The sequence below is a fragment of the Aricia agestis genome, chromosome 2 (genome assembly GCF_905147365.1).
Source record: "Aricia agestis chromosome 2, ilAriAges1.1, whole genome shotgun sequence".
Lineage (NCBI taxonomy): Eukaryota > Metazoa > Arthropoda > Insecta > Lepidoptera > Lycaenidae > Aricia > Aricia agestis.
In genome coordinates this window covers 15,417,509-15,430,819 of record NC_056407.1, presented here as the reverse complement: position 1 = coordinate 15,430,819, position 13,311 = coordinate 15,417,509, and the positions used below count along the sequence as shown (strand labels likewise).

General features: G+C 39.3%; 1 protein-coding gene across 1 annotated transcript in view; it reads right to left on the bottom strand.

Moving 5' to 3' along the window:
* Positions 1-13,311, bottom strand: part of LOC121737549 (nascent polypeptide-associated complex subunit alpha, muscle-specific form-like) — a 55,129-nt gene that overhangs the window by 28,534 nt on the left and 13,284 nt on the right. The window contains exons 4-8 of the mRNA XM_042129206.1: positions 9,677-9,881; positions 9,504-9,543; positions 4,502-4,804; positions 3,990-4,410; positions 3,911-3,947 (exon numbers count right to left, since the gene is read on the bottom strand). Coding sequence (XP_041985140.1) covers positions 3,911-3,947; positions 3,990-4,410; positions 4,502-4,804; positions 9,504-9,543; positions 9,677-9,881 — 1,006 coding nt within the window. The remainder of the gene's footprint in view (positions 1-3,910; positions 3,948-3,989; positions 4,411-4,501; positions 4,805-9,503; positions 9,544-9,676; positions 9,882-13,311) is intronic.

The following is a 13,311-nucleotide window of genomic DNA, read 5'->3' as shown; positions in this document are numbered from 1 at the left end:
TAGATAAAGTACTGAGTTATTTAATAACGTAGAATAGAAATGACAATCGAAAAAAATCGAAAACTGAATGTCAGATGATACCACCTCTTAAAGAAAGACTTTTGAGTAAGCGTCAGTGCGATGTAGGAGACGGCATGGGGCCATCTATTATGGATTTTTGGAACTAACTTAATTTGAACAAATTTACGCATTTTCACCCCCTTACAACGCTTTTTTAACCCCCGACAAAAAAGAGGGGTGTTATAAGTTTGACGTGTCTGTCTGTCGGTCTGTCTGTCTGTCGGTCTGTCCGTCTGTCTGTCTGTGGCATCGTAGCATCCAAACGGGTGGACCGATTTTGATCTAGTTTTTTTTGTTTGAAAGCTGACTTAACTGAGAGTGTTCTTAGCTATGGTTCGTCATAATCAGCCTGTTCCGTGCTGAAAAATCGCGCTTCATCTGAAGCGTGATTCGTGAAGGGCCGATTAGCAACTTGCAGTCGTTTGGTGGGCTTTATTGCATTCTAGTTCGTGACATATTTTATGAATATTTACACATTAATGGAATGTTGACCTGCTGCTGCAGTATCACCTGGTAATCAATAGGATACCCAACTCCTCACCAATTTAGAGCAGAGGTTTCGTGTTTAGGCTCATTATAATTGCGACACTAGTAAGACGTAGATAAAAAGTAAATATTTTCATGTGCAGCATCACCTGGATTCTATAGGAGCCGAGCTCCGTATGAACCTAAAGAGGAGGTTTCATGTTTGGGCTCATATTGACTGCCTCATCCAAGAGGACATATCTGCACAAGTTTAAAAAGCATAATATAAAATTAAATTAAGAAATTTAAAAAAAACCCCCGCCAAAAAACTTAAAAAGTAATGAAATAATATTTACTGACTTTAAGTTTAAATAATTCCTAAGAGTAAAGTAATATTTTAGTCCATAAATGTTGTCAAGGTGTGTCGGGGGACCGCTAATGTAGATGTTTGAATTCACATAGTTTATGGATTAGTTCACAGCGACCCAAATCGAGAGAATCAGCGACTTGGCGATACAAAATGCAAAAGTCGCTGTTGTCGTAGTTTACTTGGCGGTCCCCCGACACACCGTGACAACATTCATGGACTAAAATATTACTTTACTCTTAGGAATTATTTAAACTTAAAGTCAGTAAATAAACTTGCGTGCAAAAAAATCGACCCACCTCTCTCCTTATGATTCAAACGGTAATAACTCAAGAAATATAATTAGTATTAAATAAATGTTGGAATCGTTTTAAAGGTAGTACAATAAGGATTTAATTATTGCTATAGTTATTGTAATTGTAAATTGTTTACTAATTCTACAGCCTTAAAACAAAAACCGGTCAGTTTGGCATAACATTTCAGTAGGCGATTAATGACATCTTTCTTGTAGAAAACACTAACAAATTGATTTCAATAGCTCATAGTGCCACCCATTACCCTAATTTAGGTTTCCATCCGGGTTTTCCTTGACCTTATCAAAGTTATGATGAACTCCTGAGCGATACCATGCCGATCTTCTTGTACAGCCACCTGGAGGTCCTGAAGGGTATCTGCGGCAAGAGTCCGGGCCCTGACCCTCCTTTTGAGTTCTCCCCATAGGTGCTCAATAGGATTAAGGTTAGGACTCCTTGCTGGCCAGTCCAAACCCGAAATTTCGACGTCGGAGAGATATTGACGAACTTTCGCAGCAACGTGCGGTCGAGCATTGTTCTACATCAATATGAAACCTTCATCAACAAAACCAGCACATGGCACCGCATGTTGTCCTAGTACGCCCTGAATGTATCGATAGGTACTCAAAGTGCCAAGGCGTGGCCGGGTTACGAACTCAAGATTGGTTTATGCATCAAAAGAAATCTCGCCCCATACAGTCCCCGAACACCTACCAAATGGAAGCCTTTCGTAAATGCACGCCTGCGCAAATCAACGGTATGCTTTTCTGCGACCATCGTTACCATAAAGACTGATTTAGCTTTCATCAGAAAAGAGCACGACCCGCCATTGCTCCAATGAAAAATCAACATGAGAACGTGCGAAACTAAGCAGCGCTTGACTGTGTGCTGGGGCTAATTTTGGACCGTTAGCGAGTTTTTGTGAAGTCAAACAGCTGCCTGCAAGTCTTCGTCGTACAGTCTACTCAATTACTGTAACTCATCCGACTTCTCTTGGCCGTCGTTGCACTTGAACTGAAATGAGATGTCGATTCCGCAAGAACGTTGACACCTTAAAACGGTCATCACGTTCAAATGTAGCCCAATGTCTTCTTGAACATGGTCGCATGGTAAAGTTTAGAGTCTCTAGAATACTTCGGTATACTCTTGTAACCGAAGTTCGACTTAAATTAAGACTTCTAGCCACAACTCGTTGTCTAAATTCAGCGCTTAGCAAAGCCCTTGCTTGAGAGGCTTTTTTTTGAGTAATATCCATTTCGCCACAAAGAAATTACGTTTAAAATGAAGTTAAATGAACAATAAATCAATAAAAATCGAGACAAAACCAAAACAATAACATTTGACCGATTTTTCATACAGAACAAAACCGTTCAATTAACGATTAAAAAACTGAGTGATGGGGGTGCTTCATGATTTGTGTCGTTTGTAGTCAAGCATGTTGGAAATGAAAATGTAGAGTAAACGTACACATTCCCTATCATATTAACTCGCATTATTAATAAAAAGAAATAATAAATAACTATAACTTTTTAAGATATAGCGACTTGAATAGAAATGCGCGGGGTGGGTCGATTTTTTTGCACGCAAGTGTATTATTTCATTACTTTTTAATAATTGCAACAACTAGCAAGACGTAGATAACCAATAAATTTTTGCATGCTGCTGTTGCAGCATCACTTGGGTTCTATAGGAGCCGAGCTCCATATGAACCCAAAGCAGAGGTTTTATGTTTGGACTCATATTGACGCGTGACGGCCTCATCCAAAAGGACATTCCTAGATGGTATTCATTGGGATATAATATGATCCTGTTGATAGGAATTATTTTGCACTATAACCAACACAAGTTTAAAAAGCATGAAATAAAATTAAATTAAGAAATTTAAAAAAACCCCCGCCAAACAACTTTAAAAAGTAATGAAATAATATTTTTTACTGACTTTAAGTTTAAATAATTCCTAAGTGTAAAATGATATTTTAGTCTATAATTATTGTTGTCAAGGTGTGTCGGGGGACCGCTAATGTAGATGTTTGATTTCACAAAACATTATAGTATCGAGACAAGTATAGTGTATACACCGTGACAACAATTATGGACTAAAATGTCACTTTACACTTAGGAATTATTTAAACTTAAAGTCAGTAAATATTATTTCATTACTTTTTAAGTTTTTTGGCGGGGGTTTTTTTAAATTTCTTAATTTAATTTTTTCCAGTTAAAAAGTAGCCTATGTCCTTTCTCAGGCTTTAGACTATCTGTGTAAAAAATTTCATTACAATCGGTTCGGCAGTTTTAGCGTGAAGGCGAGACAGACAGACAGACAGACAGACAGAGATACTTTCCCATTTATAATATTAGTATAGATTTATAATGAGAATTCAGTACCGAGTACTCTCCTTAAGTATCGATCATGACTCTCAACAGTCATGCTGCATAATAATTGTAAAGTTTCATTAAAATCCGTTCAGTAGTTTTTGCGTGAAAGAGTAACGAACATCCATACATATATCCAAACTTTCGCCTTTATAATATTAGTAGGATGGTTATAATATCAGCTATGATTCATAGCCTATGAAGTTTTAATTTGTCATACATTTATGTCATTTCGACAAGCAAAACTTCGTTGATATGAAGGGATGACTCATGAGTCATGAGTCATGACGTACATACTTACGTCTATACAGGATTTCATTTACGGAGACACTTTTTGGAGTTATAAAGTTACCTCGGTCGTCGGCGGCGTGCTCGGCGGGGGCGGCGGGCTCGGCGGGGGCGGCGGGCTCGGCGGGGGCGGCGGGCTCGGCGGGGGCGGCGGGCTCGGCACGGGTGGCGGGCTCGGCGCGGGTGGCGGGCTCGGTGCGGGTGGCGGGCTCGGCGGGGGTGCGGGGAGAGGCAGGCTCTCCACCATCACTCGGAGCGGCTTCAGCGTGTCGAGAAGCCTCATATTTGCTTTAATTTTCCAAAATCCTTGGGGCAGCGCCGTGCGGTGGCCCAGCCTCCTGAGCCGCAAGGAGCGAGCGGCGCGGGGGGCGGGCGGCGCGGTGGGCGGCGTGGTGGGCGGCGCTGCGGGGGGTGTGGCGGGGGTTACGGCGGCGGGTGCGGCGCGGGGCGGGGCGGAGGAGCAGGCGCGCGCGGCAGAGGGCGCGGGGAAGCGGGCGCGCGCGGCAGTCGGGCACTTCTCCAGCCTCGTGACGACCACGACGACATCCTTCGTTAATTGTTTATCTAAAATACAAGACAATACGAATTACGATAGATGCGAGTGCCGACCGGCGGCGGCGGGCCCGTTGGCGCGAACACAGCGTCGAACACTCACCGTAGGCCACTGAATTGGAGCACGTTAATTTTTCTGTTTCTTTGGGTTCTTGTGTTGGCTTTAGTATCGGCGAGTCTGCCAGGGAAGGCGGGGGAGGGCCCCCCGCGTCGCTCGGCCCGGCGCGGTCGGGCGAGGCGGGGGGCCGTCCCTCGAGCGGAACGTCGTCGTCCTCTGTCTTCGGTTCGCACCAGTTTCCCGGGTCAGTTGGGTGTCGGATGCCGGCCGGGCTTGAGTGGACTGGCGGGAGCTCGCCCTCGGATCCCGCCTCGACTGAGCCCAGTATGTCTCTGAAGTAGGACATGTCTGCAATAAAAATATCGTCGTACTTCTTCTCCGCCCGTTTTTCTTTTACATTGTGTTCTGATTGGTTTCCTGTGTACATAATAGTTCTTAAGATATAATATGTGTGTAAGAATTCCTGTACGTTTCCAGATTGAGATCGTTTGAAATGTATTTTTAACCCCCGACAAACAACTTTAAAAAGTAATGAAATAATATATTTTATTGACTTTAAGTTTAAATAATTCCTAAGTGTAAAGTGATATTTTAGTCCATAATTGTTGTCACGGTGTGTCGGGGGACCGCCAACAGTGTCTATTGCATTTTGTATCACCATATGTCACTGATTGTCTCGATTCGGTTCGTTGTGAACTGACCCTTAAACTATAATGTTATGTAAAATCAAACATCTACATTAGCGGTCCCCCGACACACCTTGACAACAATTATGGACTAAAATATCACTTTACACTTAGGAATTATTTAAACTTAAAGTCAGTAAAATATATTATTTCATTACTTTTTAAAGTTGTTTGGCGGGGGTTTTTTTTTTAATTTCTTAATTTAATTTTATTTGATGCTTTTTAAACTTGTGTTGGTTATAGTGCAGAATAATTCCTATCAACAGGATCATATTATATCCCAATGAATGCCACCTAGGAATGTCCTTTTGGATGAGGCCGTCAATACGAGTCCAAACATGAAACCTCCACCTTGGGTTCATATGGAGCTCGGCTCCTATAGAATCCAGGTGATGCTGCAGCAGCAACATGAAAATATTTACTTTTTATCTACGTCTTACTAGTGTCGCAATTATAATGAGCCTAAACACGAAACCTCTGCTCTAAATTGGTGAGGAGTTGGGTATGCTATTGATTACCTGGTGATGCTGCAGCACCAGGTCAACTTTCTATTAATGTATAAATATTCCTAAATATCACGAACTAGAATGAAAAATATAAAGCCCACCAAACGACTGCAAGTTGCTAATCGGCTCTTCACGAACCAGATGAACCGCGATTTTCCAGCACGGAGCAGGCTGATGATGATGAACTATAGCTAAGAACACTCTCAATTACACATAAAAGATTATAATATAAAAATGGCTATAAAAGACAGGAACGATAAAGTCCTAAGCCACATGGCGGGTAGATTCGACGCAGAACGATATCTTTTTAACAACCTAGAAACTCCACCCAGCTTGAGTGACCCCTCTCCACCAAGCCAATGTCACAACATCTAAAGGCAAAGGGTGGAGCAGCATAAAATCTAAGGAAATCGGAAAATGTCGGATCTACTGGCCGCCACACCGACTGGGACCTCACCGTTCAAAACATTAATATTATTATTATGCAATTTATAAAACAATAAATAAATAAATATATATATATATATATATATATATATATATATATATATATATATATATATATATACTAGATGTCCCGCGCGGCTTCGCCCGCGTAAATTAGAAATTTTACAGAATCCGTAGGTACATTTTCCCATAAAAAATATTTCCCCCGTTTTTTCCACATTTTCCTGAGTTTCTTCTGTCGTATTAGTCTTAGAGTAATAATATAATATAACCTTCTCGATAAATGATGAGTCTTACTCGATAAATGATCTATCTAACACTGAGATAAGTTTTTAAATCGGACCTGTAGTTTCTGAGATTGACGCGTTCAAGCAAACATACTCTTCAGGTTTATAATATTAGGTAGATATAGATTTTTTTTAATTATCGCTTGACAAACTCGAGTCTCGATCTAAAAGACTATGAAATGGTATAATATGGTAGTGATGATGATGATGATGATGATGAAGAATGTAATTTGCATAGTAGCATATGCTTTCTGTTCTTAAAACAACGCCGAAACTCCCAAACTTGTATCTATAAAGAATCAAGAATTCTCTCAGCACCTTCCGAACCACGGTATACCAGGTATATCTCGGTGCAAAATCTTACTTGTTGGTAGCATATGCTTAGAATACTTCTCACGAAACCGAAGTCACCATATGTTTCCCTATAAGTTTTGAGGAGTTCCCTCGATTACTTATGGATCCTTCATCAGATCACCACTTTTCTGAATATAATACCAAATTGGGATGATACCCTATATACCAAAAGAAAAATTTTGAAAATCGGTTAACAAACGGCGGAGTAATCGTTGAATATAAGAAAACGAACATAACACCTCCCCCATTTTGAAAGTCGGTTAAAATTGTAGCCTATGTGTTATTTATTTAATATTTTAATCAGCACATGAATTGAATAACAAAATTTTTTTCAAATTAATCGTAGCACCATCTGTCAGGACAAACTAAAATTGAAATAGAATAATATTGAATGCGATGATAGCGCCGTCCGCCGGATCTAATGTAAAACATTCCAAAATCAACAACTCCTTATAAATAAGAAATTAATTGAAAAAACATTTTCCAGTAGACCAAACTGTAAATCTAAACCATTCTCGAATCTCCACGAACACACACAAAAAATTTCATCAAAATTGGTCCAGTCGTTTAGGAGGAGTTCAGTCACATACACACGCACACAAGAAATATATATATTAAGATATATATATATATAATTTATTTATTTATTATATGTATAACATATTATACTCTATTCTATGAAATATATATATTCACATATATATTAAAAAAAAAAAAAAAAAGTGTCCATGGCGTGATGGACCACAATTAATAAAAATTCATAATATTATTTCAATTATCCTTGGTGCGAAAAATCTAAATAATAAAATAACAAAAAAAGGATATGGACGAACAGTCTATAGCCCCAATTTTATTATAAAAAAAAAAAAAAACACACAATTAGATCAGCTTTCAAACAAAAAAAACTAGATCGAAATTGGTCCACCCGTTTGGATGCTACGATGCCACAGACAGACAGACAGACAGACAGACAGACAGACAGACAGACCGACAGACAGACATGTCAAACTTATAACACCCCTCTTTTTTGTCGGGGGTTAAAAAGAGGGGTGTTATAAGTTTGACGTGTCTGTCTGTCGGTATGTCTGTCTGTCTGTCTGTCTGTGGCATCGTAGCATCCAACCGGGTGGACCGATTTTGATCTAGTTTTTTTTGTTTGAAAGCTGACTTAATTGAGAGTGTTCTTAGCTATAGTTCATCATCATCAGCCTGCTCCGTGCTGAAAAATCGCGGTTCATCTGGTTCGTGAAGGGCCGATTAGCAACTTGCAGTCGTTTGGTGGGCTTTATTGCATTGTAGGTCGTGACATTCATGAATATTTACACATTAATGGAAAGTTGACCTGGTGCTACAGCATCACCTGGTAATCAATAGGATACCCAACTCCTCACCAACTTAGAGCAATGGTTTCGTGTTTGGGCTCATTTTAATTGCGACAACTAGTAAGACGTAGATAACTAATAAATTTTTGCATACTGCTTCTGCAGCTTCACCTGGATTTTATAAGAGCCGAGCTCCATATGACGCGTGACGGCCACATCCAAAAGGACATTCCTATATGGTATTCATTGGGATATAATATGATCCTGTTGATAGGAATTATTCTGCACTATAACCAACACAAGTTTAAAAAGCATGAAATAAAATTAAATTAAGAAATTAAAAAAAAAACCCCGCCAAACAACTTTAAAAAGTAATGAAATAATATATTTTACTGACTTTAAGTTCAAATAATTCCTAAGTGTAAAGTGATATTTTAGTCCATAATTGTTATCAAGGTGTGTCGGGGGACCGCTAATGTAGATGTTTGATTTCACAAAACATTATAGTATCGAGACAATCAGTGACATGGCGATACAAAATGCAAAAGACACTGTTGGCGGTCCCCCGATACACCGTGACAACAATTATGGACTAAAATATCACTTTACACTTAAGAATTATTTAAACTTAAAGTCAGTAAAATATATTATTTCATTACTTTTTAAAATTGTTTGGCGGGGGGTTTTTTTTAAATTTCTTAATTTAATTTTTCTTGTCGGTGTATCAGATGAGTGAGCAGCTTACAACATACTAGCTGTTGCCCGCGACTTCGTCCGCGTGGACTTCAGTTTATAGCGCGCGATGTCAACAAAATTGGTGTCAAAAGCTTTTATAAAAAAAAACCCTGGTACCCTTAAGGGGTATCAAAACAGCTGTGCAGTGTGCACATAATATTTCATTTTTTAAAATTAAACTTTATATTTTATGCCAAATTTTAAAGCTTATTTAGCCCCCCAATTACACAACTTTACCCATAAACTATTTATCATTAATAGGTTTAAGGTTACGTCACTGTATATAATATACTGACTTATTAAATAACGTAAAAAAGAAAGAAAAATCGAAAAAAAAAATCGAAACCCGAATGTATGATGATACCACCTCTTATAGAAAGATGTTGGGCATGCGTTAGCGCGATGTAAGAGACGCACGGTGCCATCTATTATACATTTTTGGAAATAACTTAATTTAAACAAATTTTCGTATTTTCACCCCCTTAAAACCCTTTTTTCCAGTAAAAAAAGTAGCCTGTGTCCTTTCTCAGGCTTTAGACTATCTGTATACAAAATTTCATTACAATCGGTTTGATAGTTTTGGCGTGAAAGCGAGACAGACAGACAGGCAGAGATACTTTCGCATTTATAATATTAGTATAGATAGTTAGAGTACACTATATACGAGGTAATTTTTTCAGCAGGGCGCTGCGAGTTGAGCGGCGACGTACCCGACTCCTCCACCGGCGCGGCGCGTCGCCTGCACTCCGCCTGCAACACGGGGCGGGGCACGACATGAGTCTCGGGTCGGGCGGGGGGCGTCACTCGAAACGTATCCGCCTCCCGGTACCACTATTTTTCAGTTAAAAGTAGTTACTTCATGGGGGGAGGAGTTATGGTTTACCTGCAGGTGCGGCAGGCGGTGCAGGCGGCCGGTGCGCCGCAGCTCGCCCCAGCTCGCCGGCGCCTCGTCCGCCACCCACGGGAACCGCAACAGCAGCGCGTACAGCAGCGGGTGCGGTGGCGCAGTGCCGGCGGCCAGGCGTGCCGCCCACCGCCGCAGCTCCACCCAGCGCCGCTGCAGCGTCAGAGCCGACGCTCGCCGCCCACTGCGTACACCACGCCCGACCGTTAGTAACGCGATCTCTCGAGGAAACGACGGGGAGTACGGTGTAAGACTCATCTTTGTACTGACGTTTTAATTTTTTTGCAGCTTCTGCGCTGTTTAGGTTTCCTTAGCCGTAAGGTAAAAACGGGGGCCCCGTTTTTACCTTACGGGTAAGGACATTCATATCCTACATTTCTAAATTTGTATGGATTTGACATATTTGCAAGACGTCTCACGCTCACCAAATCTGTCAATTTGCAGTACAAAATAATATGTAGAAATGCATCTACGCGTCGCGTTGCAGTCTGAATTGACCCTCAGACTTCAATGTCAATACACAAACACACAACAGGCGCGATATTTTTGGGCTCCTTTGCGCTATATCAATAATGGCTGCACGGAGGCAATCGAAATATTCACAAACGGTAGGAGACGAAACGTCGGTCTCGGTTCGCTTCGACGTCTCGTCGTGACCGACGTTTCGTTTGTGCTAACAAATTTATTTCTTTTAAAATAGGAACATCACTACTTTACTAATCGAAACGAAAAAATTGGCAAAGTGCGAGTTGGACTCGCGCACGAAGGGTTCCGTACCATTATAGAGCAAAAATAGGTAAAAAATGTGTTTTTTTTTTTTGAGCCCCCTTAATTATTTATAACTAGCTGTTGCCCGCGACTTCGTCCGCGTGGACTTCAGTTTATAGCGCGCGATGTCAACAAAATTGGTGTCAAAAGCTTTTATAAAAAAACCCTGGTACCCCTTAAATCAATACAGCTGTGCAGTGTGCACACAATAAGTATTTCATTTTTTTATATTAAACTTTATACTTTATGCCAAATTTTAAAGCTTATTTAGCCCTCCAATTACACAACTTTACCCATAAACTATTTATCATTGATAGATTTAAGGTTACGTCACTGCAGATAAAGTACTGAGTTATTTAATACCGTAGAATAGATATAACAATCGAAAAAAATCGAAACTTAAAAAGATGATACCACGTCTTATAGAAAGACTTTTGAGCAAGCGTCAGCGCGATGTAGAAGACGCACGGCGCCATCTATTATGAATTGTTGGAACTAACTTAATTTGAACAAATTTACGCATTTTCACCCCCTTACAACCCTTTTTTCCAGTAAAAAAGTAGCCTATGTCCTTTCTCAGGCTTTAGACTATCTGTATACAAAATTTCATTACAATCGGTTCGGAAGTTTTGGCGTTTGGCGTGAAAGCGAGACTGACAGACAGACAGACAGACAGAGATACTTTTGGCGTTTGGCGTGAAAGCGAGACTGACAGACAGACAGACAGACAGACAGAGATACTTTCGCATTTATAATATTAGTATAGATTATGTGCACACTGCATAGCTGTTTTTGGGTATTTTGATTAATTAAGGGCCGCGCTACACCGGAAGCACTTACCAGGGTATTAAAAAGTTTTTAAATTTGACACAAATTTTGTTGACACCGCGCGCTATAAACTAAAGTCCACGCGGACGAAGTCGCGGGCCACAGCTAGTATTATACATAAAATATGTTTAAGATTTTTGAAATTTTATTTTAATACACATCCAAGACCCAGGAACATTGAAAACTTTTTGTTCCGCCTGCGGGACTCGAACCCAGGACCCCCGGGATGAGCGCTGGCCACGCGCAATGCGAATTCATTTTCATCGATATTTTCATGGAAATAAGATATTTTCCCACATCAAAATGTAGCCTATGTCCTTTCTCAGACTCTAGAATAACTGTATACAAAATTTCATTGCAATCGGTTCAGTAGTTTTGGCGTGAAAGCAAGACAGACAGACAGACAGACAGACAGACAGACAGAGATACTTTCGCATTTATAATATTAGTATGGATAGTATGGATTAGAAATGCAGTAGGAGTTCTACATAAGATAAGATAGATTGATTATTATTATACCAAGTGATAATATTATTAAACATAATATTCTAACGTATTAAAAACTATAAACAAAAACATACTAACTAATAAGTATGATTAGTTCTATGTTACAATAAAGTAAAAAATAAAACGCCATCTGTTGAATCGTATTAGAACTAAAATGTTCATTCCATCGATATATTTCTGGATTTTTTATAATATTATACATAAAATACGTTTAAGATTTTTGAAATTTTATTTTAATACACATCCAAGACCCAGGAACATTGAAAACGTTTTGTTCCGCCTGCGGGACTCGAACCCAGGACCCCCGGGATGAGCGCTGGCCACGCGCAATGCGAATTCATTTTCATCGAAATTTTCATGGAAATAAGATATTTTCCCACATCAAAATGTAGCCTATGTCCTTTCTCAGACTCTAGAATAACTGTATACAAAATTTCATTGCAATCGGTTCAGTAGTTTTGGCGTGAAAGCAAGACAGACAGACAGACAGACAGACAGACAGAGATACTTTCGCATTTATAATATTAGTATGGATAAACAAGAAGGAATATTTTGGTAGATTTTTCACACAATTATTAACACTTAATACGGTTCCCTTTTTTCTCCCATTAAATATAGCCTATATTCAGCAGAAATAGTGTGGATTAAAAAATATGCATTAATACTTCCATCGTGCATCGGCATCGTGGGTATCGCAGACACAATAGATCTTCAATTGTTATGCTGGCAGCCGGCTGCCGCTATTGGAGATTTATAGTTAAAGAAATTAATTAATTATAATAGCAATCAAAAATAATAGTCATTCAAAACTTATTTTAAAAAGTTCTAAAAATATTACTTTCGTAGTCATAACTTTTAAAGCTTTTTTGAAATTAGGATTATAATAATAAAGCACGATAGTCTATATCAAATCAATAAAGCAGCACCCGGCTGTCGCATAACTATTGAAAATCTATTGTGTCTGCGATTCCCACGATCGAGGTAATATTTACGTGGACTCTCCGGGCGAGTCTGTGGCACTGATAATTAAATCTCTCCCCTACCGCACGCACACCCGCGCATCGCGCCTTGACGCCCAATTCGCAACGTGCAGCAGAAATCGTAATATTTTAATTTCGCCATAACATTAAAACCAAACGTCCAATTTTAATCATTCAAAGACCGAATATTATCTACATTAACTGTACTTAGTGATGAAATAATTTATTTTGATAAGGGTCAATAGCATGATTTAAATAAATGCATTTAAATACAGTCCAAAAAAAATTCTAGATTTTTTAATAAAAAAATGGTTATTGTGCCTCACTCAACATAGATAGGTATAGTGTGTCGCGGACTTTTTTGTAGATATTTAAAAGATCTATAATTACTTAGAACATTTTATGCCTCTATCTTTTATAGTTTAGGCAGCGTACGCAAAATAAGTAACTTTTCTGGTTGATTTTTTAAACCTTGCGTCCGAAAATCCCAAATATCTTACGGAACCTTATATTTTTCCAAAATAAAAATTA